At 51.8% G+C, this 27,644-nt stretch overlaps 1 protein-coding gene across 1 annotated transcript; it reads right to left on the bottom strand.

The window, feature by feature from the left end:
* Positions 1-219: 219 nt before the first annotated feature.
* Positions 220-19,752, bottom strand: PELP1 (proline, glutamate and leucine rich protein 1). Its single transcript, XM_066593746.1, has 17 exons — positions 19,594-19,752; positions 16,595-16,662; positions 16,415-16,520; positions 16,046-16,195; positions 15,900-15,971; positions 13,217-13,276; positions 10,813-10,963; positions 10,152-10,281; positions 9,882-9,969; positions 9,639-9,727; positions 8,731-8,853; positions 7,242-7,392; positions 6,339-6,465; positions 4,985-5,040; positions 3,379-3,585; positions 1,973-3,298; positions 220-1,103 (listed from the first exon to the last, which is right to left on the bottom strand). Exons 1-17 carry the CDS (start codon positions 19,723-19,725, stop codon positions 1,008-1,010), a joined length of 3,132 nt encoding a protein of 1,043 aa, XP_066449843.1. The 5' UTR covers positions 19,726-19,752; the 3' UTR covers positions 220-1,007.
* Between the last annotated feature and the right edge of the window lie 7,892 nt (positions 19,753-27,644).

Below are 27,644 nucleotides of genomic sequence, written 5' to 3'. Positions count from 1 at the left end.
CAGCTCTGGAGTATAATACAGGATGTAACTCAGGAGCAGTACAGGATAAGTAATGTATGTACACAGTGACTCCACCAACAGAATAGTGAGTGCAGCTCTGGAGTATAATACAATATTAGCTCTGGTAGGCATATGAATCGGCCGCCATGTATAAACAGGACGACACATTTTCACATCTCAATTTTATTGCAAAAAATGAAAAATAAATGCAAAAAAAAAAAACAAAAAAAAAACTGACAATATCGTCACATGAAACAAAAGGTCCAGCTGTATGCAAATAAGTGCAAACTTCCATCACCTGCTGGCAGCCATTTTGTTTTCTAAACCAACATCACCCAGTGCCCCTCCCCCTTCACACACACCAAAAAAAAAAAAAAAATTCAAAATCCCCACAGGACGGAACCGTCAGACGGGTGGGGTCCGAGCCCTGGGACCTCCAGCCATTCTGAGAGGCTGGCATGGGATGAGGGACGCAGTGGTGTTCGCACATTTATGCCCCCACTCCATGCATGTCAAGGAGACCGCCACAACTAGCTGCGCATCAACACTCGGCCATCTGTGGCGGTCCCATGAAGGTGAAGGGAGTGACAGCCTGTATGTGCCACCACCGCTGCGTTCCTCATCTCATGCCGAAGCCTCCTTGGCAGCATCGCTGGAGGTCCCAGTGGTCGGACCCCACCCATCTGAATGTTACCCCTTACCCTGGGGCGGGGGGATACTTTCAGTCACGGCACAGCCCCCTCATAAGTAAATGTACACAGATGGGTCCCCCTTATGTGCCGCCTCCAGAGCTCCGACATAACTACAACTCCCATCATCCCTCAGCTGGGAACTGTTCTGTCACAAGAGGAGCTCTGAAAGTTGCATCCCCATGTTGCAGGGCATGCTGGGAGTTGTAGTTTGCAGGGATGGGGGGGGGGGGGGCAGCTGACACTTTAAATACTTAGAGGGAAAAAGACAAAAACAGGTCACGAGCGGCCATGTTTAGAATGGGGGAGATGATGATGTCACGTGACGAGGCGCTCGGGGTCTTTGTCGTCAACCTCATCTGGGGGGCAGTCAATGAAGTCCGCCATCATGGATTCTGCATCGCGGTGCTCTTCCTGGGGGCAGATTATAAAGAAAAAAAATAATATAGTGAAATGGCTGATAACAGAGAACATCATCCATCAACCGACCTTCTGCGATTTCCAGTGCATTAAAGACAATTTACCCCGCATCGCAGGAAGGCGGCAGTGCTGAATACAGACTGCTGCCAACGGTATAAAGAACAGCATATGATATTGAAAAGAAGCTTCTGCTTTTCTTGCTTAGGGGGGGGGGGGGGGGGGGATGGGCTACAACTTTATTAAACTTTTTTTCTTTTAACACTTTTTTGTCCCCTTAGGGGACTTTAAACCGCACAGGCCAATGGGCATACAGCGGGGGCTCTGTCCGTCTGTCAAACACTAGTGCTGTGACCGCGGCATCTAAGAGGTTAAAACCATCAGAGACCAACGTCCCCGGTCTGCAGTCACTACCCAATACTTGAACGGTCCTCCCCCTTGGCCTCTACATGATGCTCATTGCTGTACGAGGTTGGGGATCTTCGCAGGCTGAGTTGTACTTGATGTAGGCGCCATTTTTTGTGTGTGCAGATATATTGGCGCCTAGTTGGCATGAGGGCAGCGGCGGATGCCCACACGGATTTAGCTTGTTTAATGGCAACATGCGGATTTCCCAAGAGAAATCCCGATCACTCCCACATGCAGATTTCAATGCAAATGAATTGCACACTTCAGGAAAGATTTCGCCACGGATTTGATGCAGATTCCACGGCGATATCTACGGTGTGAACACAGCGTAAAGGTCTACGGAGTTTATTCAGAGGGAGGGGGGCACTGCACTGGAATGTATGCAAGTCACTGCCAATACCCCATGAGAAGCGATGGCGCCAACTACAGGCTTACATCACCATTGTACATGCACTCACCTCTGGATCTTCCTCCTCCTCTACGACGTCGTCGTCCTCCTCCTCCTCCACAATCACTTGCGGCTTCTGCATCTTCTCTTCCTCCTCCTCCTTCATTGGCTCTTCCTCTGTAGCCGGGGGTTCGGGCTCGGGGGCAGGTTCACTCTCTATGACATTGGGCACCGCAGTATCATCCTCCTCCTCCTCTCTTGCGACGGCCGGAGGTGGGGTCAGTACAGGGGGAGGCGATGGGCTGCTCATGACCTCCGCGTCAGAGAGCCCGTCCTGAGCGCCGTCCTCCGGTGTCTCTCGCTCTTCACTCTCTACCAGCATCAGAAGATCCGTGTCTCCACCGTCATCCTCCTGGACGGGGGACAAACGTGGGGGACCTTCCTCCGCCTCAGGATTGTGCATGATGGGTTGAACTGCTTCTGGCACGGACTCCACAGAGGGAGCCATCTGCATGTCACCAGCAATTAACCCATCCTCCTCCTCCTCCTCTCCTTCGTCTTCTTCCTCTTCCACCTCAGCATCAAGTTCTTCCTCCTCCTCCTCCTCCTCATCTTCATCTGTCAGTCCTTCGTCATCATCAAATTCGTCTTCATCAAGTCCCTCCAGGTCTTCCTCCTCATCATAGTATTCCTCTTCGTCCTCATCGTACATGCCTTCCTCATCTTCGTCATCGTCCTCCTCTTCATCAGTACTATTAATGTTGATGACCATGTCGCCCTCTGATGGTGCAAGAGCCGGCGGTTGCTGTGGTGGTGGTGGTGGCGGGGGTAGTTCTGCAGCAACTGGCATCTGAGCAGGGGAGGGACCAGGGCAGGGCGGTGGAGGAGGTGGTGCTGCTGCCACTGAGGTGGGTGATGGCACTACAGGTTGGGCGGGGACCTCTGTTGCGGGGGTTTCCTCAGTGGGGGGTTTAGCAGAGGGTGGGGAGGGCTCAGAGTTTGGTACAGGCTTCTGTAGGAGACCTTCGGGGACTATTACCACGCTGTCATCAGAGTCGCTCTCCAAGGAAATCTCTACATCGGACATTTCTTCTTTCTCGTAGTGGATGAAGATGGGACGTGGGGTCTTCCCACCAAAAGTCTCTTGAGGCGAGTGAACCAGTGGCATGGAGGGGGGCTCTGTGGGCTGTGGAAGAATTGGGGTCCTGATGGGTAGATGATTGAGAGGTAGGGCAGCAGGGAATGTAAGCGGAGGAGCCGAGGTCCGCTGGACTGGGACATCTGCTTGCATAGGGGGTCGGGGGCCGTGTTGAGGAAGAGGGCGCTGGAGGCTGGGCACACGGGGGTGGATGATAACCCTGCAGATGGAAAGAGCCTCGGTGCAGAACATCGACACCTGCAATAAGACAGCAAATGCTGAGAAGGAACCCTAAAATTTCCCCATTCTCCATCACATTCATCGTGTCTCCGACCTACTTGCATGTTCTCCTCCGTCAACCCCATCCTGAAGATCCTGATGGCACAGTGCAGAGGCGGAGGGAGGCGAGGGTTGGGGCTCAACGTTAAGGACAGGAGTAGGCGATAAAGTTGTTTCCGACACTCGCTGTTGGTGTAGGGACCGATCCATTGATCTGGACCTTGCTGGAGACGGATCAGAAGAGGGATGGAGAGTTCCTGGAGACGCTGCGGAGAACAAACAAGGAAGCTGTAAAGTCAAAGGCACGCAGCCATGTTTTTGGGCCATGTGCTGTCCATATATTCCACAGACAGAAAGTGACCCCGTTATAACCCATGAGGCTACTCACTGACAACTTCACACGGACTGTCTGATTCAAGTTTCACCCCTCCATCTGATTACAAGGTCCCACCTAGATGTATCATCATCATCCTCAACTATATTGCGGGGTGTGCGAAAGGAAACTTATTGCTTACCGTTTGTAAATAGCAGGTCTGCCGGCAGAGCGCGTACGGCTGCGTGTACACTGCGCATGCCCGCAAATCTCACGCACGCGGTCGTATGCAGTATGACTCTTTAAAAAAAAAAAAAAAAATCCCCCATTGTTTCATAGCATAATGTATTGCGTTTGGACAGCGTCGCGTATGCTGCCTATACAAATGTATAGGGTTCACGCTGCGTGGTACGCAAAGAAATAGAGCGTGCTGCGATCTACTTCAACACGCTGTGTCTACACACACATGTGAAAGTCCATTGACTTTCTTTGACTCCATTCACCACGTATCACACGCCCGTGCAACGCCCACATAATACAGGATGAAAGAACGCCCGCACGCATGAGCCCTTGTGGTGCTCGATGTGCAGCCAGTATTATGAAGTAGGGCCAGCCTTGTCGTCTTTGGTCATCAGGTTGTTTTAGTGCATCACTTCAAGTAAGACCCATCAGCCTGACGGGAGAGAAATCTGTGCCGTTCCCTACACTTATACACTATGGTGACAGAAGGGTTGGGATGCAATTCGATTTTATTCACATTGATCAGTACGATGTTGGGCCCCTTCGGCCTCAGTGACTGCAGTCGCCCTCCTCGGCCGCTTCCCAACAAATTCCCCTTAGATTTGTGGAAGGATTTGCCTCCATTCCTCGAGGAGCTTCAGAGAATGATGCGGGATGATGGGTGTGTTGGTCGTGCACAGATACAAGGTCTAGTTTGGCCCAGGGATGCTCGATGGGATTGAGAGCCACACTTTGGACGGCCAATGAAGTTTGCAGATGTTCCTCAAACCTCAACACCGCGTGCCGTATGACATGGCGCTGAGCTGTACCCAAGTATTCCCACAGGGTAGGTGATGCCACGTTGTCTGAGAGGTCTCTATACCCATTGGCGTTGAGGGTGGACTTCACTATAACCAACGGCTCTAGTCCTTCCCAGCAGAAACCCCCTCATATTGCACACCCCCTTTGCCTGACAGCACAGGACTGGTGGGGGTCCCGATACTTGTTCCAACATAGTGTGCAATGAAAGTATCAGATGTGCAAGCAAGATTGGGTCAGGATATGGATATATATATACACATACATATATATACATATACAGCCAATGCAACCATCTAGAGAAATGCACTCACCCGATGAGTATCCTCTTTGATCAGTGATCCTCCGTATAGAATAATGCAGCACAAGGCTAGAATGAGAAAGAAAGGGAGGTGAGAAATATGGCGGCCATCAGTCCCACCGCCGGATAACACACACACAGCTATCCTGACAGGAGGAGACAGCCGTCTATAACACAGAGGCGGGAAAAAAAAAAAAAGGTTAAAAATTGCAGCATGCCCTACATCGCTGTGAACAGTTTCCACGGAAGTCAATGGAAGCAACCCGACCTGCAACCCATCTTCAACTGACATAGTGGCTAGGCCATGGGAACCTGCGTCACCACCAAGAAAATAAATCTGTACTGCGCATGACTGACGGCGAGTGTTCGTGGGCATCCACAGAGACGAGAGAACGTACTTAGGGCCGCCTGCAGGCTCCCGCATGCGGAATCTCACCCGTGTGCAGGCGGCCTTAAGTTGGTCCGTTTGCGGATCTGTGTCTCAATCAGCTGAACATGGTTGTCAGAAGTCGCATTCACCGCGCCGATCTCCGATACAGATTTCAGTTTCTTATAGCGTGAACAGAGACCAAGTGTCCTTTTACAGGAAGCCGACTCTCAGCTCAATTTATCAACCACTGATTGACACGTCGATCATCACCTGTTTAATGTTCTCTTACATGGACAATGATTGGGCTTCTGATCATTCATCCCCCGAGGCCGGCTGCACGTCTCATTCACAGGGGAAGAGGAAGCCAATCAGGAAGCATTTTTATGCTAGCTGAAAATTAACAAATCAGCGTTGGCTCGTTCATCAGCTGACTGGCATCTCTCTGATACGGTCCAATCATTGGACTAAGAAAAACAGGCCATGTAAAAGGACTTAAAGGGACCCTCCAGGCCCAGATAAACTAAGATGGCTGCACCGCTTCTCTGACTACTAGATGGGCACAGTGCATTAGTATGCTTTAGTTGTTTAACAGGGTTGACCACTTTTTACTATTGATGACCTATCATCAGGATAGATCACCAACAGCAGCTCGGGATCCCGTGCCAGTCACTTTCTCTGTGCCTCTGTGGCATTACATGCTGAGTACCATTTACGTCAATGAGACTCAGCATGTAATATCAGTCGGAGCCATTGTGCAATGTATAGAGCCGTCTGCTTCCAGCACAAAGGCTGCTCCATACGGACAGTGACCACCCTGCGGATAGGCTGGTTGGCGGGAATCCCTACCGATATGCCATTGAGGACCTATCCTGAGAATAAGTCATTAATAGTAAAAAGTGAGACCGGTCCTTTAATAGCAGATCTATTAAACCACCGACAGACCCCTCATAATAAAAGGACCCTGTAACTCTCCGGCAAGAGAGATCCACCACCTTACCCCGTAGAGCTGCAGTACACAACTCTGTATTTGCGCTGTTTTCTCTTTTCCTATGACTTTGAAATTCTCCATTCCCGACTTCTGAAACTTTTTGCTTCTTTGCTCCAAGTTGCACAAATCCGGACATCTGCAGAGGGACGAAGAGGAAGGGTAGGATTGCACCAAAATCTGTACATAATGTCATTGCAGGTTTCCTCTCTGCATAGCAATGAATGAGATCAGTGAACATCCGCCGCTTTACCCCGACAGATCAGGCTGCAGATCTGAAAATGCGCAGTACGACTATTTCCTGCCGCTGTGTGAATGAGGTTTGTTAAAGCCCCTTCCCTTACGCTGTAGTGTACATTGGTGCAAGATTGCGGCACACATTTCACAGCTGAAAATGGACGATTTCAATCAAAATGGTCATTCATTGAGCACGTCACGCTGACCATAGCAGCCCAGGTTGGCATCGCAGGCGAAGCTCTCAATGAATCCAATGTGAGCTATGCCTGCAATACAAACCCCGGGCCGCTGCACAATGGTCAGTGAGATGTGCTTCCAGCGCTTCCAATGACAGCGGCATCGGGGATCAGCAGGGATCCTTAGGACAGGTTATCAATAGAAGAAGAGAAAAAAAAAAAAAGTTCTGGACCCCTAGAAGTCATGTGAAATTCCCTTTAAATCACCAAAAGATCCTTCTTTGAAAGGATGTTCTCAGAAAGATGTTCCATCCATCACTCACTGTCATACATCATAGCTTGATTGCGACTGCCAATATGGACTAAATGAACATTATTGACGATTGTTCATTAAATCTTCAACCTACGTCTATTGAACGTCCAAGACCACCACCTTGCAGATCTAGGCGGGAGAAATAGGAGAGAGAGACGAAGGTGGTGGAGGGGGACAGATTTAGCTCACCTTCACCGAGTCTGCGGGTGGAGTGATGTCACTGAGCAGATGTGCCAGCAAGATATCAGAGTGGTGTGACATGCCTTGCAAGATGCCAGAGGATACGCCACACATCGTCACCCAGCGCTCCACAACCAGGTATACGGACCCCCGGAGAGAGCTGCAAGAAGATATTAGACACAGTCATGAAAAGTATCCGATGCTGGGAGTCCGGTATATCACACCTTATATCATGGTCTTATTTTGTGCTAGTGTGGGAGTGGGGAATCATTCTGCGACCGCCCGCTGTAAATATATGTCGCTGCTCGCTAGGCTCAGTGTTAGTAACAGCTTATGGGCTGGTGACATCAGAGTGACAGCCACTCCCAGCGCCGTGCCATCCGCTGTCAGTGTGAGATCAGGGAAGTAACCCCTTTCCATTACAATCACCTATACTATGCAGGTAGTGTTGGGGATTGTATAGGCTGGGGTTCACTTTTGACAAAGCGCAGTTCAAAATGTACAAAAAAATTACAATTAAGAATCTCAAATTTTGGTGTTTTTTTAATAAATCTATATGCAAACTGCATCGCTCTACTTCTACCACTTAAAGTACAGTATCTGACGAAAAAACAATGAGGGAATCACTTGGATTTGTGAAACCTTTACAGAGTAATGGCCATTTTACATGGGACAATAACTGTTCAGATTCCAGCGGCAGCGTGGGAATCTGAACTATAATCGTCCTGTGTAATTGCCTGCAAGGACAGAGTGACTGTCTGCTTACAGTGAATGGAGGCGACGGGCGGAGAACGCTGCCACCCGCTCCGCCTCCATGCCGGCAGCGCTCCGAGCGATGTGCGCTCCTGTGTAACAGCACAGAAGCGAGTATCACTGGGAGGAACTGCCGGCCATCGTTAGCCAACAGCTTGTCCAACGCGAATGGGCCATTGTTCTGTATTAACCCTTTCTAGTCTAATTTGTATCCTGCTTTTCCTAGGGGGCTTACTCTTGTTCTTTTTTTATACAACGGCGCTATATGCTGGCTAAAGCCAGTACTGCATGAGGTGACATGTTGGACATGACAGCAGAGAGGCCGGCAATATACAGTAAGAGAAACCCGACGGACGTCTTCCAACATTGAAGCTGTACAGCCCTAAATCATAATGTCTTCAGACGTCAGACAGTGGATTGGAAAGGGTTAAAGTGACACGAGATTTATTTCCAAAATATGCTTTGGTCATTAAGGCATAACTACACTTGGTCCTGAAAGGGGCTCTGCAGCAGCTGAACCGAAATCTCTCATAACCAGACTAGCTGCGATTTACATTGGATATTGTGGCAGCTGCTGAAGAACTTTTCTGAGAAGTAAAAGGTTGGAGCTTCAGGCCCATCAGCGACTGACCGCTTCTGCAGCAGCTGGGGCATCTTATAGGGCTCTTAGTTAGCTGCAGAGATGGGATAAAAGTCATCGTCTTTGGTTACAGCAGCTATTCAACTCACTTTACTTTACACCCACCTGTATGGTTTTTCCTGCCCGGGTGGGAAGCCGCCGGCACTTCTGACAGACGCCCAGGAGCTGAGAAGTTGTGGAAATAACCTGCAGATGACAGAAGAGAAAGCCAGGAGACGAGGGCCGCACCTACGGAGAAGAGATCCGAGACATTACAGAGTGGCATCACCCACACGGTGACACATTCGGCAACGTCCCCATACACCACCATATCTACCACACATTGACACACTCAGACCATCCTCATACATACAGTGCATCCACCACACAGTGACACTATTGGGACAATCCTCATACACCACATCCTCCACACGGTGTCACTCTTCAGTCCATCCTCATTAACTCAGGACTTTTACTATTGATGATGAATCCTCAGGATAGGTCAGCAATACTTGATTGGGGGGAAGGGGGGGGGGGGGGGGGTCGGCTGCTTGGAATCAGTTGATCACCAAACTAGCCATCAGTGCAGCCAGCAATAGAAACCAACAGCATAGTCCACATTGCAGCAGCCCAGTTCGGTACAACAGGCACGGCTCTCATTGAACAGCGCTATCTTACTTCCAGCGTTGTCCACACAGACTGCTGGCCCAGCGCTCAGCTAATCGGCAAGGATCCCTATCGGCCGACCACCAATCAACTATTGGTTTACTATTGGTGATTATCTTAGCATAGTGAAGTGCCCGAGAACCCCTTTAATCATTGCGGCACATACCTGGGAGGAGATGAGGTTCAAAACCTCATAAAGGAAACAAACTATAACTACGATCACTCATAGGCGCAGGTTGCGGCGCCGTCAATCAGCCCCAGAATCAGGAGCCGTCCATCAGCCCCCGGTACCGCGGTAAACAGCACTCATGACTGATCCGGTCACATCATCTGACAAAGAATATTTATGGTCAGTGAGTAAAACTTACGCTAGGATGGCGGCCTCCAGGATGTCCAGGGCACCTTTGTGAACTCTGGGCAGTAGAAGCATTTTCAGAGCCTCCTCTCCCTGCCAACTCTATAATATGGAAGGTGGAAATCATGTAAACAGACACCCCCCTACAGTAGTCACAGCCACACCCACTTACACCCTCCCAGAATTAAAAAAAAAAACAAAAAAAATTAAGAAGCTGTGCAGACCTCCATCCACAGAAGCGTCTTCTGGTACTTACCAAGTTTTTGGCGCTGACGTTTACCACTCGACATACAAGATTGAGGATGTCAGAAGCCGGAACCCGCACGGGAGCTGGGAAGTGTTCTCTGAAACACAGGGGTGTAAACACATAGGACACGGGGTAAAGGGGACTACGAGAAATTTCAATACACATCACAAAAGCACAACAGATTTGCTTTTCAATAGTTTGTTCCACTGTATAGATCCAAACATGCAAAATTGCCTAAATGCAGACGCTGCGCCTTTAAGAAGCGGACCGTACCATTACCTTAATAACATCCGGACACATTGTCCCAGGGCTGTGAATCTTCTCACCAGCTGGAGGATACTAGACGGCCCATCGTCCTCCAGGACGGGGAGGTCCAGCTCTGTGCCGGGCCCTTCATAGCGGGTGGTGTCTGCGGTGAAGAAAACAGTTAGGAGGAAGCATGGAGGTCCACCGGCTGTTGGCTTCACAGGGGGACAGCTGCCTGTTTACAGGAAGCGAGAAGCTGCTCAGTAGTCGCCATGTTTCACTGAGCTGAAGCGACTACCTAGAGATTTCTTGTGAGGTCCGGTGTTTGCAGGGGACAGCCATCACTGAATGTTGCCCCATGTAAAGCCACCCTTAGGGCTCCCACGAGCTTACATGCCCAGTGTATTACGTGCGTACGTTATATACGTAATACGCAGTGCTGATGCATGTATCAGTTGTGTAAATACTCTGAGACCCCCACCGATCACACTTTTATCACCTATACCCTGGATAGGCGACAGAAGCAGATCTTCAGGCTACCCCTTTAAGACACCTGTCTTATAAATGGAAGATTTTAGAGCAAATTCTTCGTTTGATCAAATGACCTCAATTTTTCATTCTTTTCTAATTGCGCCTTTCTACAAACACCCTCCCATCGCTTACAAGACGCTCTAAGAGCCCCGCGGGCACTCACCAGTCTCGGCCGCCTGGTACAACTGCTGGAAGGTGGCGTGCAGCGAACAGAGGACGCTCTGGATTTGTCGCTCCCAGTTCTCTGTGTGTTTAACGCCTTGTGAGAAGCCGGAGCCCAGCGACGGCAGCAGGGAGAAGCACTGACAGGCCAGCTGCGGACAGAGGCACTGGTGTTACTTACACGGCATTACCTTATTAAAAGCCAACAAACACCTGAAAGTTTGGGTCTGTGACCCCCGACATTCCCTCCTCGCCACCAGCACATTGGTAGTTGGGGTTTGAGTAGTTCGTTGCACTGTGGGCAGTGAACCGCTTCTTGTACCTGCCTGTCATATGGTTCAAATGGGTGACATCAGGGCAACGGCAGCTTCTAACTTTAGGTGAAACTGCTACTTCATTCAACTAAAACCCCCAAATTGTGCAGCGCGAGCCCTTCGCTCTGATCACAGTTAGGGGTCCTCCCTGGCCTTCCCCTATTGATCAATAAGCGATGGTTTGTCGTAAAAGTCTGATCAGTTTTCTCACTGTTTGGACGCCCAAAGGCCCCGACAGCAAGGGTCCCACGTCCCTCTCACTGCCCCCCGTGACAGGATGAGGGGGAAGCAGGACCTCGTTCTGGGAATCTATGAGCGTCTCAGCAGTGGGGCCATCACCGATCTGAATATCCAAGGAACAGGTGAAGGCGGCGATTTCTGTACAATCCCCGTAACACCTTATGGGGCTCAAACCTGCTGACAGACTCCCTTCACTGTGATGGGATATCCAGGACTGAGATACTGATGACACCAGTCCAGAAATAATCCCCTTTATCCGTTCATCAGGCAACATTTTGTCAGTGTGCTTGAGAAAGACGGACATGCTACCTGTCACCAATGACTTGTACATCTATATATACATACACCCTAAGGGCTCGTGTCCAAGGGAGGGTTTAAAGTCCAAGATTCGTGTGGGGCACCCGTGCGGATGATCTGGAGTTCAAGCCGCCCATAGACAATCATGGGCGCCTGCGGCTTAATTAAAGCATGCATGTTTGTTTTGCAAACCTTCCGGTCCAGAAAACAAACCGCAGCATGCTGTGTTTTGCCGTGGATCCTGCTGGGACGGCTTCCATTGAAGTCAATGGAAGCCGTCCGATCTGTGGCACACCCGGAACCGACACTCAGGGTGTGCTGCGGGTCCCGCGGGAAAGCAGGAGTTTAAAAAAAAAAAAAAAATCTCCACTGAGCATGAGCGCAGCCGCTCTTAGATCATGTGACACCACAGGCCTGAGAAGGGGCCGCGGCATTCACCTCGGCATTCATGCGATCGGTGGTTGGCGGGGTTCCAAGTTGTAGATCCCCACAAACCTGATACTGATCACCTATCCCAATAATGGTCATCAGTATCTTAGTGCTGGAAAATCCCTATAAAACGCTCTGAGCCCGCTAAACTATTTTATGGGGCTGAAAACTTACGGAACAGGGTGCCTGGGGGGCGTTTATAGCCACCAGGGGGGCGTTTATAGCCACCAGGGGGGCGTTTATAGCCACCAGGGGGGCGTTTATAGCCACCAGGGGGGCGTTTATAGCCACCAGGGGGGCGTTTATAGCCACCAGGGGGGCGTTTATAGCCACCAGGGGGGCGTTTATAGCCACCAGGGGGGCGTTTATAGCCACCAGGGGGGCGTTTATAGCCACCAGGGGGGCGTTTATAGCCACCAGGGGGGCGTTTATAGCCACCAGGGGGGCGTTTATAGCCACCAGGGGGGCGTTTATAGCCACCAGGGGGGCGTTTATAGCCACCAGGGGGGCGTTTATAGCCACCAGGGGGGCGTTTATAGCCACCAGGGGGGCGTTTATAGCCACCAGGGGGGCGTTTATAGCCACCGGGCAGCAGGTTTCTGCGTTGTGTCCTTTGAAGTCCACGCACACTCTTTTCAGTCCGCTATGTGCGCATGCTCACCCATTCATCTCTATGGGAGGGTGCGCAAACAAAAGCAAACTTAAAAGAATCCCACTGCTTTCGCGCACGGACGAGGGAGCGCAGGAACAGGCGCCTGGGAGTATGAAACAAGCTCCCCCAGAAGACCCAGTTGCCTGACCTTTGGGCCCATAACAGTTTCTGAGACACAAAGGTCATGCCTGGTTCCCCTTAAGGGTACGCTGGCACACAAACGCTCTGCGGCGGATATTACTGCAGGAGGGCTGCACACAGAACTGTCATGAAGGTTCCTGTGGATCTCCCCCCCCCCCCCCCCCCTCCCACATTACAAGGGATGAAATGCACTGCGAAACTCCGTGACATAAATGGACAAACCAGGGATTTAAAAACAACACAGAGATCAGATGGCCCCACGGGCTGGGATACGCCGAGGGCCCCCTATGTGGTCCCTCTTACAAGCGGTGACCGGCGCAGGTTACTTCTACCTCTTGGATTTGCAGATTTTCTTCATCCAGAAGACTGAGAACAAACGCGGTGAGCTTCCCCTGCAGAGAGAAGGAACGTGAGAGTCTGGAGACCATCAGAAGGGGGCAGTCATAGTCATGTGTAGTGGGGTCCGAGGGGCCGGGCCATCACACAAGGGTTCTCTCTGTGCTGGAGACCCTGGTGTCATGCTCCGGCCCCCCACATGGCAGCAGACCTACCGCAACAACTGAACACTAATGATGCCGGGCGGAGTAAGTGATGACTCTGTATAAAGGCCCATTTAGACACAGCGATTATTGCTCAAAGCCGTCTTTTAAGCGATAATCGGTGTGTAACTGCACTTACATCGTGCAGTTTTCGTTAAACCGTCACTCATCGTTGTCTTTCAGCGTGCTGAAAAGACAACCATGAGCCTTATCAGGGATTCACAGCGGGATACAGCTGATACTATTGTTTCAGCTGTATCACACTCCCTGATAACAGGCTGGGCATGAAGAACAGAGCGGTCCAGATCTGTTCTCCATACCCCGCGCGGAGCGCTCGGCTGTATAACAGCCAGGCGCTTCGTGCAGAAAACAGCTGGATGCAGAAGACAAGCAGGAAAACCCCACTTGTCTTCTGCATCCTCCGCTCCGAGCGCTCGGCTGTATAACAGCCGGGCGCTGGGAGCGGGGGAACAGCTGTATGCAGAAGACAAGCAGGGACACTAGTTCTAGTTCCTAAAACATCCTAGCTTTACGCTTTACATTTTCCTTCAGTCCCCACAGGGACCTGCACTGACAACAGTTTGATCACAAGTCGTATTCTGACAATCAGGTCAGATAGATGTTCATTCATGACATCCTTGGGGGCTTTCAGGAGACCCCTAACTGCCATGACAACCTGATGACTCCCCCAAACCCTAAACACACAGAAGGTTATTTGGGACATTTGAATGTCACTGTCAGAATTGACAGAGGCATCTAAAAGGGTTAAAAACTGCCATGGGCATTATCTCCAATTGGTCCTGTTATTGGTGTCACCTACCGTGTATGTAGCGGGCTCGGCTCCTGACATGCTTCATTGTAACGAGGAGCCAATGATGGAGCCGGGCGCCGACCCTTGTATTGTAAAGCATAAAGGAACCCGACCTCTTCTTTATTAATTGGTAGCCAGCACAAATATGACTGGAGAATGTGCGGCCCTTCATCTACAAGAGCCGATTACACGGCTGTCCTTACAATTAGCTCAATGATGTCATTACCCATCAGGACCATAGTGCCTATTCCCGCTGCGAACCAGCCAGCCGATCCGCCAACGGCACCCTGCACCCTGCTAGCAGTAATGTTACCTTCCAGATGATAATCTTTGTATAGCGCCAACTTATGCCGCAGCGCTCCTCATTTTACCGACCTCGGAAGGATGGAAGCCTGTGTCAACCTTGAGCCATGCGGGGATTGAACTTTCGGGTTGTGAGTGAGAGCTGAGGTCTGCATTTCTGCTGTCTTAACACTCCGCGCCGCACGGGGCTCCTCAGCACATCCATGAGCCGGCAATACTGCCCCCTTCAGGATTATCTGTAAACCTTCCGGCACTCGGCTCCATCGCCTCCCGTTTTATTATATTTTAATACTACCTTTATTCTTCCCATTCCCGGTACAGAAGGAAATCGATTTATTGTACTTTATCATTGGATTCTCATCAATATTGCCAGGATTTTGGGATTACCAGCGGTATTCATGCTTTCCTCTAGCCGGGCTCTGAGGCCACGAATAACCCGACAGCAGAGCCGCTATTTACTGGATTTTACTCTATTATATGAAAGACACATTTTATTTACATATTTTAATGAGTTTATTGCATCTAGCTGCATTATTCAAGGGGGTAACGTATAATTAGTTTATTATTGCCCTTAGGCCTCGTGTTCACTAACTAAATAGAATTGCGGAATCCGCAGCGGATTTTGCCCATAGGGAATCATTGGCCATCCGCGGTCCATTAAATTGATTTTTGCACCCGCGGATGGCATTTTAAAAGAATTGCGTTTTTCACGTGCGGGAGAAAAAAACGCGGCATGCTCCATTCTGCTGCGGATTCCGCGCGAATCGGCCACATTGCTATCACATTGATAGCAGTGTGTGCGGATATCTGCATGCAAAAAAAATACCATTTAAAGCAAATCCGCGGCAGATTCTGCGCAGATTGTATTTTTCAAGTGGACATGAGGCCTTAATGACTGATCTTATTTCTGACTCTCGCTCTTCCTACCTTCTACTTTCCATTCAGTTTTAGTATTTTTCCGGCCATTTCTGTCCCCGAAACGTGTTATTTGCGTTGGCTATCATTTGCTTAATAAAGAAGAAATTGGGTCACTCCCCTTGCTTTACACTACAAGGGCTGCGCCCACCGGCCATTGCCTCCCTTTTACAATTAAGCGTCTCTATGCCCCGTTACCCATGCTGACAATATCGGACTGGCAGCCCCCTAACTGTTCTATCAGGATCACATCCTTAATAGGAGTCGCTCCCCCCTTCTCTTGCCCTGTACATGTACGGAGCACAGCAGGAAGGGGTTAAAGATGTACTCCAGCCCTCAGCTCGCATGCAGACCTGTGGGCTTCTATGGTTACATGTCTTTTACATATGCTGTGGACTGGATGTAGATCTCCATAGTAGCACACAGTAAACATTGGGGATACATCACCCGCAGTGATCCGCAGGCCCGGGGGTAGGAGATCAGGCAGGAGCGGATCCCCTCCAGCGCAGGCATCAGACACTAGAAGAGAAGGGTGTAATTAATGCACGGACCAGAACAACCGCCACGTTCCGAACTATCACTGCCGGACCTACCTGACGTCTCAGGCCCAGTAAGGAGGTGAGGAGTCCTGGGATATGATTGGTGGAGATCTCCCTAGATAATTCGGGTAGTGCAGAGGAGTGGGCAAGAAGAGACCGCAGTACGAACACTGCCAGGCTGACCACCCGCGGAGGGTCCTGAGACTGCAGGAAGAGAGAAGGTGAATGGTAATACAGATGCCTGCTGCCCCATCACACCCAAGTGGTGGTCTTGGAAGCTGCACCAGGGGACACCCGCTGCCCCGAGGGGGGCCACTGAGCACGGAGCCAGCAGCCCCACAGGGGAAGGCCCACTGAGCGCGGAGCCACAAAGGCCGGATATCAGAGGCAGCGGGCACTTAGCAGGCTGCTGCAGCACCTCACCTGTATAACCTGCAGGACGCTGCGGATCCAAGACACACAGTGCTGCTGGAACACATCCGTAGAAGATTCTTCTAGAACCAGCGAGAGTAGCGACAGCCCCTCTGTCCTGTAAGACACAGATCACCGTCACAGAGGCCACCCACAGCGCCATGCGGGCGGGCAGAGGGCCCGGGCACTCACCGTGTAGACGCAGAGGACAGGCGGGAGGTACAACAGCTGAGCAGGACGGACACCGCCGCCGAGGATGCCTGAAAGCAAAGAGAAACGGACAATTACATCATAAGGAGACAGAACGCGGAGCGGAACAGCGCTCTCTAGAGGTGATGCCGGGCGGCGCACGTTCTCACACATGAGTGATTATTGGCCTGAGAGGCGCACTTGTAAACCTGCGACTTTACAGGAGATTGTGATACGTTTGGCGAGAAAAAACACAATCAACGCATGGTTGCCATAGTAACCAGAATGTCACAGGCCAGGAAAATTACATTTACGTACAAGTGCGACTATCTCCAGGATGGAGCGATGCTCTTCTGCAGACTCGCAACATATACGTACGGAGAACGCAGCCATATTTCAGTCTCGCGGTATCGGTGCGACAGATCAACACATGCGCCAACGCCCCAAAGGCAGCAGGGGGTGGAAGCACCGCTGGGGCGTAAAAGCGCGGCCGGAGGGGGCTGTGCGCACCACGGGGGCGGCAGTACGGCCGGGCGCTCTGCGTACGACGGGGGCGGCAGTACGGCCGGGCGCTCTGCGTACGACGGGGGCGGCAGTACGGCCGGGCGCTCTGCGTACGACGGGGGCGGCAGTACGGCCGGGCGCTCTGCGTACGACGGGGGCGGCAGTACGGCCGGGCGCTCTGCGTACGACGGGGGCGGCAGTACGGCCGGGCGCTCTGCGTACGACGGGGGCGGCAGTACGGCCGGGCGCTCTGCGTACGACGGGGGCGGCAGTACGGCCGGGCGCTCTGCGTACGACGGGGGCGGCAGTACGGCCGGGCGCTCTGCGTACGACGGGGGCGGCAGTACGGCCGGGCGCTCTGCGTACGACGGGGGTGGCAGTACGGCCGGGGGCGCTGTGTACGACGGGGGTGGTAGTACAGCCGGGCGCTCTGTGTATGACGGGGGTGGTAGTACAGCCGGGCGCTCTGTGTATGACGGGGGTGGTAGTACAGCCGGGCGCTCTGTGTATGACGGGGGTGGTAGTACAGCCGGGCGCTCTGTGTATGACGGGGGTGGTAGTACAGCCGGGCGCGCTGTGTATGACGGGGGTGGTAGTACAGCCTGGCGCTGTGTATGACGGGGGTGGTAGTACAGCCGGGGGGCGCTGTGTATGACGGGGGTGGTAGTACAGCCGGGCGCTCTGTGTATGACGGGGGTGGTAGTACAGCCGGGCGCTCTGTGTATGACGGGGGTGGTAGTACAGCCGGGCGCTCTGTGTATGACGGGGGTGGTAGTACAGCCGGGCGCTCTGTGTATGACGGGGGTGGTAGTACAGCCGGGCGCTCTGTGTATGACGGGGGTGGTAGTACAGCCGGGCGCTCTGTGTATGACGGGGGTGGTAGTACAGCCGGGCGCTCTGTGTATGACGGGGGTGGTAGTACAGCCGGGCGCTCTGTGTATGACGGGGGTGGTAGTACAGCCGGGCGCTCTGTGTATGACGGGGGTGGTAGTACAGCCGGGCGCTCTGTGTGACGGGGGCGGTAGTACAGCCTGGCGCTGTGTATGACGGGGGTGGTAGTACAGCCGGGCGCTCTGTGTATGACGGGGGCGGTAGTACAGCGGGGGGCTCTGTGTATGACGGGGGCGGTAGTACAGCGGGGGGCTCTGTGTATGACGGGGGCGGTAGTACAGCCGGGCGCTCTGTGTATGACGGGGGTGGTAGTACAGCCGGGCGCTCTGTGTATGACGGGGGCGGTAGTACAGCCGGGCGCTGTGTATGACGGGGGCGGTAGTACAGCCGGGCGCTGTGTATGACGGGGGTGGTAGTACAGCCGGGCGCTGTGTATGACGGGGGCGGTAGTACAGCCGGGCGCTCTGTGTATGACGGGGGTGGTAGTACAGCCGGGCGCGCTGTGTATGACGGGGGTGGTAGTACAGCCGGGCGCGCTGTGTATGACGGGGGTGGTAGTACAGCCGGGCGCTCTGTGTATGACGGGGGTGGTAGTACAGCCGGGCGCTCTGTGTATGACGGGGGTGGTAGTACAGCCGGGCGCTCTGTGTATGACGGGGGCGGCAGTACAGCCGGGCGCTCTGTGTATGACGGGGGTGGCAGTACAGCCGGGGGGCGCTGTGTATGACGGGGGTGGTAGTACAGCCGGGCGCTCTGTGTATGACGGGGGTGGCAGTACAGCCGGGCGCTCTGTGTATGACGGGGGTGGCAGTACAGCCGGGCGCTCTGTGTATGACGGGGGTGGTAGTACAGCCGGGCGCTCTGTGTATGACGGGGGTGGTAGTACAGCCGGGCGCTCTGTGTATGACGGGGGTGGTAGTACAGCCGGGCGCTCTGTGTATGACGGGGGTGGCAGTACAGCCGGGCGCTCTGTGTATGACGGGGGTGGCAGTACAGCCGGGCGCTCTGTGTATGACGGGGGTAGCAGTACAGCCGGGCGCGCTGTGTATGACGGGGGTGGTAGTACAGCCGGGCGCTCTGTGTGCGACGGGGGTGCTAGTACAGCCGGGCGGCTCTGTGTACGACGGGGGCGCTAGTACAGCCGGGCGCTCTGTGTATGACGGGGGTGGCAGTACAGCCGGGCGCTGTGTATGACGGGGGTGGCAGTACAGCCGGGCGCTCTGTGTACGACGGGGGCGCTAGTACAGCCGGGCGCTCTGTGTGCGACGGGGGCGCTAGTACAGCCGGGCGCTCTGTGTATGACGGGGGTGGCAGTACAGCCGGGCGCTGTGTATGATGGGGGTGGTAGTACAGCCGGGCGCGCTGTGTATGATGGGGGTGGTAGTACAGCCGGGCGCTCTGTGTATGACGGGGGTGGTAGTACAGCCGGGCGCGCTGTGTATGATGGGGGTGGTAGTACAGGGGTTATGGTACCGGTGGAGCTGTGACTCCGGGGGCTGACGCTGCTATGATCCGGGTGTCGCACTCAGCAGCTCCGGCCCCCGGGGTTCACTATTTCCTTCCTATGGCCTGCCGCACACTCATTACACAATGGCGGCGCCGCTCACCTCTCCCCGCAAGGCTCCGTGCTCCCGCAGCGCCCGGATCGTCTCTCCCAGTTCGCCCTCACTCAGGTCCTGCTCCAGCAGCCCGCTCACCGCCGCCTCCATCATACGGACCCCCACACACGTCGCCGCCATCTTCCCGCCACGGCACGTCACAAGCCGGCGCCGCGTCCATGTGACGTCAGCTCCCTGCGCCGGCAGCCGTAACCCAGGTAACAGGGAGATAGGACTGGATAATCACGTGACCGCCGGAGAATACCATGGCAACTGGAGCAACACCATAACGACCGGGACTTATCACATGACAGCAGAACCATAACCATGGTAACCAATGCCAATCTCATAACAACAGTGAAAAACCATAGCAACCGGCACTAATCTCATGGCAACCAGTAAAAAACAATGGCGATTGGTTATTCTGTGGACGGCATGAGATTAGTGCTGGTTGCTATAGAGTATAACCATAGCAACCAGTGCTAAACGCATGACAACCAGAGAATATCCATAGCAACTAATGTTAATTACAAGGGTAACTGAACGATAAGCATGCCAACCTGTGCTAATTACACCAGAATGACCCGTGCTAATCGCATGGCAGCTGAACATGACAACCTGTGCTAAGCACCTGGCAACCAGAGAATAACCATGGCAACCAGAGAATAACCATAGCAACCAGAGAATAACCATGGCAACCAGTTCTTACTTGGCCACCGTATTAGCTCGTTCCCTTTAGATGTCAGCTTGTATATGACTATAGAAGCCAGCTGCTCCTTAATCATAACTCCAACATAACCATGACAGGTAACGCACCTTAGGTATCCAACCACGTGACCGCCATAACTACAGCTTACCTTCTCACCGTCCAGCCTGCAGCGCCAGAAACACCGCAGCAACAAATAATACAGACCACCAGTAGTGAGGAGCATCTGACCAGACTGTTAGGGGGTGTTGGGACCAGTGGATGTGTGAGGGCACACAAGGTGACCGGCTCAGGACCCCCGACAGACCACCAGTAGTGAGGAGCATCTGACCAGACTGTTAGGGGGTGTTGGGACCAGTGGATGTGTGAGGGCACACAAGGTGACCGGGCTCAGGACGCCCCCTATAGACCACCAGTAGCGAGGTGTGTCTGACCAGACTGTTAGGGGTGCTGGGACCAGTGGATGTGTGAGGGCACACAAGGTGACCGGGCTCAGGACGCCCTACAGACCACCAGTAGAGAGGAGCGTCTGACCAGACTGTTAGGGGCTGTTGGGACCAGTGGATGTGTGAGGGCACACAAGGTGACCGGGCTCAGGACGCCCCCTACAGACCACCAGTAGAGAAGAGCGTCTGACCAGACTGTTAGAGGTGTTGGGACCAGTGGATGGGGGGCACACAAGGTGACCGGGCTCAGGACCCCCTACAGACCACCAGTAGAGAGGAGCGTCTGACCAGACTGTTAGGGGCTGTTGGGACCAGTGGATGTGTGAGGGCACACAAGGTGACCGGGCTCAGGACGCCCCCTACAGACCACCAGTAGAGAGGTGTGTCTGACCAGACTGTTAGGGGTGTTGGGACCAGTGGATGTGTGAGGGCACACAAGGTGACCGGGCTCGGACGCCCCCTACAGACCACCAGTAGAGAGGTGTGTCTGACCAGACTATTAGGGGTGTTGGGACCAGTGGATGTGTGAGGGCACACAAGGTGACCGGGCTCAGGACGCCCTACAGACCACCAGTAGAGAGGAGCGTCTGACCAGACTGTTAGGGGCTGTTGGGACCAGTGGATGTGTGAGGGCACACAAGGTGACCGGGCTCAGGACCCCCTACAGACCAACAGTAGAGAGGAGCGTCTGACCAGACTGTTAGGGGCTGTTGGGACCAGTGGATGTGTGAGGGCACACAAGGTGACCGGGCTCAGGACGCCCCCTACAGACCACCAGTAGAGAGGAGCATCTGACCAGACTGTTAGGGGTGTTGGGACCAGTGGATGTGTGAGGACACACAAGGTGACCGGGCTCAGGACGCCCTACAGACCACCAGTAGAGAGGAGCGTCTGACCAGACTGTTAGGGGCTGTTGGGACCAGTGGATGTGTGAGGGCACACAAGGTGACCGGGCTCAGGACCCCCTACAGACCACCAGTAGAGAGGTGTGTCTGACCAGACTGTTAGGGGCTGTTGGGACCAGTGGATGTGTGAGGGCACACAAGGTGACCGGGCTCAGGACCCCCAACAGACCACCAGTAGAGAGGAGCGTCTGACCAGACTGTTAGGAGGTGTTGGGACCAGTGGATGTGTGAGGGCACACAAGGTGACCGGACTCAGGACACCCCCTACAGACCAGCAGTAGAGAGGAGTGTCTGACCAGACTGTTAGGAAGTGTTGGGACCAGTGGATAGGGGCACACAAGGTGACCGGGCTCAGGACACCCCCTGCAGACCACCAGTTGAGAGGAGCGTCTGACCAGACTGTTAGGGGTGTTGGGACCAGTGGATGTGTGAGGGCACACAAGGTGACCGGGCTCAGGACGCCCCCTACAGACCACCAGTAGAGAGGTGTGTCTGACCAGACTATTAGGGGTGTTGGGACCAGTGGATGTGTGAGGGCACACAAGGTGACCGGGCTCAGGACCCCCTACAGACCACCAGTAGAGAGGAGCGTCTGACCAGATTGTTAGGGGTGTTGGGACCAGTGGATGTGTGAGCGCACACAAGGTGACCAGGCTCAGGACCCCCTACAGACCACCAGTAGAGAGGAGCGTCTGACCAGACTGTTAGGGGTGTTGGGACCAGTGGATGTGTGAGGGCACACAAGGTGACCGGGCTCAGGACCCCCGACAGACCACCAGTAGAGAGGAGCGTCTGACCAGACTGTTAGGAGGTGTTGGGACCAGTGGATGTGTGAGGGCACACAAGGTGACCGGAATCAGGACGCCCCCTACAGACCAGCAGTAGAGAGGAGTGTCTGACCAGACTTAGGAGGTATTGGGACCAGTGGATAGGGGCACACAAGGTGACCGGGCTCAGGACCCCCTACAGACCACCAGTAGAGAGGAGCGTCTGACCAGACTGTTAGGGGCTGTTGGGACCAGTGGATGTGTGAGGGCACACAAGGTGACCAGGCTCAGGACGCCCCCTACAGACCACCAGTAGAGAGGAGCATCTGACCAGACTGTTAGGGGTGTTGGGACCAGTGGATGTGTGAGGACACACAAGGTGACCGGGCTCAGGACGCCCTACAGACCACCAGTAGAGAGGAGCGTCTGACCAGACTGTTAGGGGTTGTTGGGACCAGTGGATGTGTGAGGGCACACAAGGTGACCGGGCTCAGGACGCCCCCTACAGACCACCAGTAGAGAGGTGTGTCTGACCAGACTGTTAGGGGTGTTGGGACCAGTGGATGTGTGAGGGCACACAAGGTGACCGGGCTCAGGACCCCCTACAGACCAGCAGTAGTGAGGAGCATCTGACCAGACTGTTAGGAGGTGTTGGGACCAGTGGATGTGTGAGGGCACACAAGGTGACCGGGCTCAGGACCCCCGACAGACCAGCAGTAGGAGGAGTGTCTGATCGTCCGACAACCACCAGCAGCTCCAGCTGTTTCATTGTCCGCCATCCAGAGACAGGTGGCGCCATCGTTACACCCCTGTGTCTGTCGGAATCATTTCCAGGTGCTTGGCTGAAGGACATTTGGTCTCCCGGCCCCCATTACATGTTCTGCCTTTGTCACCCACCGATGCCATGATGTCCTGAACGATGAGACTGGACACTATGGAGGGGAACCGGGTTGTTTTCAGCAAAGATTCCAGGTTTAGTTTGGGCGCTGACGACAGCCGTGTACATGTCTGGAGACCTTGGGGTGAGTGCCTCAATCCTGCCTTTGCTGTGGAGCGGCACACTGCCCCTACTGCTGGTGTGAAAGGTCTGGGGGAGCCATCGCATACAACACCCCCTACTAGGGGTATGAGGGACAATGACGGCACAGCGATATGTTCAGGACATCCTGCAGCCACATGTGTTCCTCTCATGGCGGCTTCCAAGATGCATTTTCCAGCAGGATACAAAAGGGTACTAGAGCCTCCATGCCCCCCGTATCACATCTTGTGTCCAAGCTAGAAGCAATACAACAAGATACTAGAGCCTCCATGCTCCTCATATCACATCTTGTATCCAAGCTACAGGCAGTACAACAGGGTATTAGAGCCACCATGCCCGCCCTTATCACATCTTGTATCCAAGCTAGAGGCGGTACAACAGGGTACTAGAGCCTCCATGCCTGCCCGTATCACATCTTGTATCCAAGCTAGAGGCGGTACAACAGGGTACTAGAGCCTCCATGCCCGCCCGTATCACATCTTGTATCCAAGCTAGAGGCGGTACAACAGGGTACTAGAGCCTCCCTACAAGGGGTCAGTACTTCACAATAAATGCTCTTTTTGCTCTGATATTGTAATCACTTATAACAAGTTACGATCACACAATGAAAGTTCCGTCTGAGAACTCATTATACAGCTGGTATCTATATATATAAAGACGAAAGCCCTCACTGACTGACTGACTGACCGTGGACTGACTCACGGACTGACTCGCCACTAATTCTCCAACTTCCCGATGTCGTAGAAAAATGAAATTTGGCACAAGCATAGATTATGTCCAAAATAGGAAAAGTTAATGGGTCCCAACACGATTATTCAATTCTAGCGCAAAAGAATTAGCGTCCAAATTGTACGTACGAAATCTAAGTCTCTCACTTCCTGATGTCATAGAAACTTGAAATTTGGCACAAGCATTGATTATGTCATACATAGGAAAAGTTAATGGGTCCCAACTCGATTATTTAATTCTAGCGCAAAAAAATTAGCGTCCAAATTTTACGTACGTAATCTAATTCTCTCACTTCCCGATGTCATAGAAACATGAAATTTGGCATGAGCATTGATTATGTCATAATTGGAAAAGTTAATGGGTCTCAACTCGATTATTCAATTCTAAGCGCAAAAGAATTAGCGTCCGAATTTTACGCACGGAATCTCATTCTCTCACTTCCCGATGTCATAGAAATTTGAAATTTGGCACAGGCATTGATTATGTCATAAATAGGAAAAGTTACTTCGTCCAAACCCGATTATTCAATTCTAAGCGCAAAATAATTAGCGTCCGATTTTACGTACGGAATCTAAGTCTCTCATTTCCTGATGTCATAGAAACTTGAAATTTGGCACGAGCATTGACTATGTCATGCATAGGAAAAGTTAATGGGTCCCAACTCGATTATTTAATTCTAAGCGCAAAAGAATTAACGTCCAAATTTTACGTACGTAATCTAATTCTCTCACTTCCCGATGTCATAGAAACATGAAATTTGGCATGAGCATTGATTATGTCATAATTGGAAAAGTTAATGGGTCTCAACTCGATTATTCAATTCTAAGCGCAAAAGAATTAGCGTCCGAATTTTACGCACGGAATCTAATTCTCTCACTTTCCGATGTCATAGAAACATGAAATTTGGCGCAAGCATTGATTATGTCATAAATAGGAAAAGTTAATGGGTTCTAACTCGATTATTCAGTTCTAAGCGCAAAAGAATTAACATCCAAAATTGATGTACGTAATCTAATTCACTTACCAATGTCATTTTATATAAAGGAAACGTCGCATGGTTGCCTCCATGTGGTGTTTCCTGGGTAACGCAAAGAACCATGCAAAATGCTGAACATATTTTTTTCCCAGTATCTCTAAAGTAACCACGACTTCATAAGATTTTCTCTGTGAACACCAGATAAACACCAGTACCAAAATAACTCGGTGATATAGTTATAGTGATATGGAGCATGTTGGTATAACCTGAGTATCTCCTGTATATAATTATACTAGCTGATATAAGCGGCTTCGCCCGAGTTAATTTGGTACTGGTGTTTATCTGGTGTTCACACAGAAAATCTTATGAAGTCGTGGTTACTTTAGAGATACCGAGGAAAAAAATATGTTCACCATTTTGCATAGTTTATTGCGTTACCCAGGAAACACCATGTGGAGGTAACCATGCAACGTTTCCTTTATATAAAATGACATCAGGAAGTGAGAGAATTAAATTACGTACGTAAAATTTGGACGCTAATTCTTTTGTGCTTGGAACTGAATAATCGAGTTAGGACCCATTAGCTTTTCCTATATATGACATAATCAATGCTTGTGCCAAATTTTAAGTTTCTATGACATCGGGAAGTGAGAGAATTAGATTACGTACAAAAAATTTGGACGCTAATTCTTTTGCGCTTCGAATTGAATAATCGAGTTGGGACTCATTCGCTTTTCCTATATATGACATAATCAATGCTTGTGCCAAATTTCAAGTTTCTATGACATCGGGAAGTGAGAGAATTAGATTCCGTACATAAAATTTGGACGCTAGTTCTTTTGCACTAGAATCGAATAATCGAGTTGGGACCCATTAGCTTTTCCTATTTTGGACATAATCTATGCTTGTGCCAAATTTCATGTTTGTCTGACATCGGGAAGTTGGAGAATTAGTGGCAAGTCAGTCAGTGAATCAATGAGTCAGTCAGTCAGTCAGTGAGTCAGTGAGGGCTTTCGTCTTTATGTGTAGATATGTACAGCTGGTATAAGTTATACACCTCCTCTATATAGGGATAGAGAGCATGCTGGTATAACCTGGGCATCTTCTGTATATAATTATATACAGTAGATAAAACAAGTCTACACACCCCAGGAAAAATGCCAGGTTTTTGTCATGCTAAAAAATCTGAATCACTTCAGATTTATTCCCACCTTTGATGTGACCCATTATCTGTACAAATCTTTTAAGGCCCATTTACACCAGCAGATGATCGCTTAAAGATCCCTCAAAGGACAGTATTAAGTAGTTACTCAGCTACTTAAGTACTAATTAGGTGTGCAAATGAAGCCTTCACTGAACACAGTTAATAGCCTGAGGGCTCTTATCTGCGCTCAGATCCTTTGTTCTCCACTCTTATCTGCGCTCAGATCCTTTGTTCTCCACTCTTATCTGCGCTCAGATCCTTTGTTCTCCACGGGAAACAATGCTATCAGCACTCCCCGTGGAGAACTGCTGATAAGAGTGAAGGACGATTTTTAGGTTAGCTTCAGCTAACGTTAGCGTCAGCTAATGATCGCCCGAAAAGCGCACGATGAGCACACATTTCCATGCACCAATTATCTCTAAAACGATCGCCGATTAGCGATTTTTTTTTTAGCGATCAACGGCTGGTGTAAATGGGCCTTTAGGTTCGCAAAATGAAAATTAGACTAATATAATTGCAGTGACCAAGGAGCGGGCCACGGCCTAGGAGACAGCGGGGTAGAGTTCAGCCTTGTCACAGTGGCTCTACAGTCTCCCACCCGGAGGGTAACCGGTGACACATCCAAGGGCCGAGGGCAGGTTAATAAAGGGGACCCAAGTGGTGGATTACACAGCGGGGGATTCCTGAGTGACGGAGTAAATCCACACACACGTGTGTACTGCTTAAGACACAGCCTCTGGAAACGGACGGGCAACTGGTTGTTTTACTTAACTTCAGAACAGAACAGTACAGCAGCGACTTGACAGATGATGTGACAGTGAGGACTCAGGACGTCAGGAGAAATCACAGCCACAGTTATCTGTAGGTCCTGGCTCAGTATCACACTTTCTTCTCTCTCCCTGACTCTACCGGTTCACATTCACAGATTAGGATACGCTGCCGAACCGCTGGGCAGTAGCAGTCCCCACATTCGCTAGGCCATCCTCTTGGCCTCCTCCATTCTGTGTCTGTGGGTTGAAGGTACCCACAGACAGCTGCCTTGCACTCCTCACTCAGACAGGAACAGAACGGAACTCTCCCTCTCTGGCACAGACCCAGAATACCTAACACATCCATCATCACCTGATGGACAAAAAGATACAAAACCAGACAGTCATCTACATACCAGACAACATGAAAAACACTGACAACACAAGACTGAACATACACGCCATTAAGGAGGGGCCCCGTTGTACTGGGCCACTATGTAATGTGTTCACACCCTCTCTGATTTGCGGATGTGGTTGTG

This window comes from Eleutherodactylus coqui, chromosome 2 (assembly GCF_035609145.1).
Source record: "Eleutherodactylus coqui strain aEleCoq1 chromosome 2, aEleCoq1.hap1, whole genome shotgun sequence".
In the NCBI taxonomy this organism is placed as follows: Eukaryota; Metazoa; Chordata; class Amphibia; order Anura; family Eleutherodactylidae; genus Eleutherodactylus; species Eleutherodactylus coqui.
Note: the sequence above shows the minus strand (reverse complement) of the source record. Positions and strands in the feature narration are given on the sequence as shown.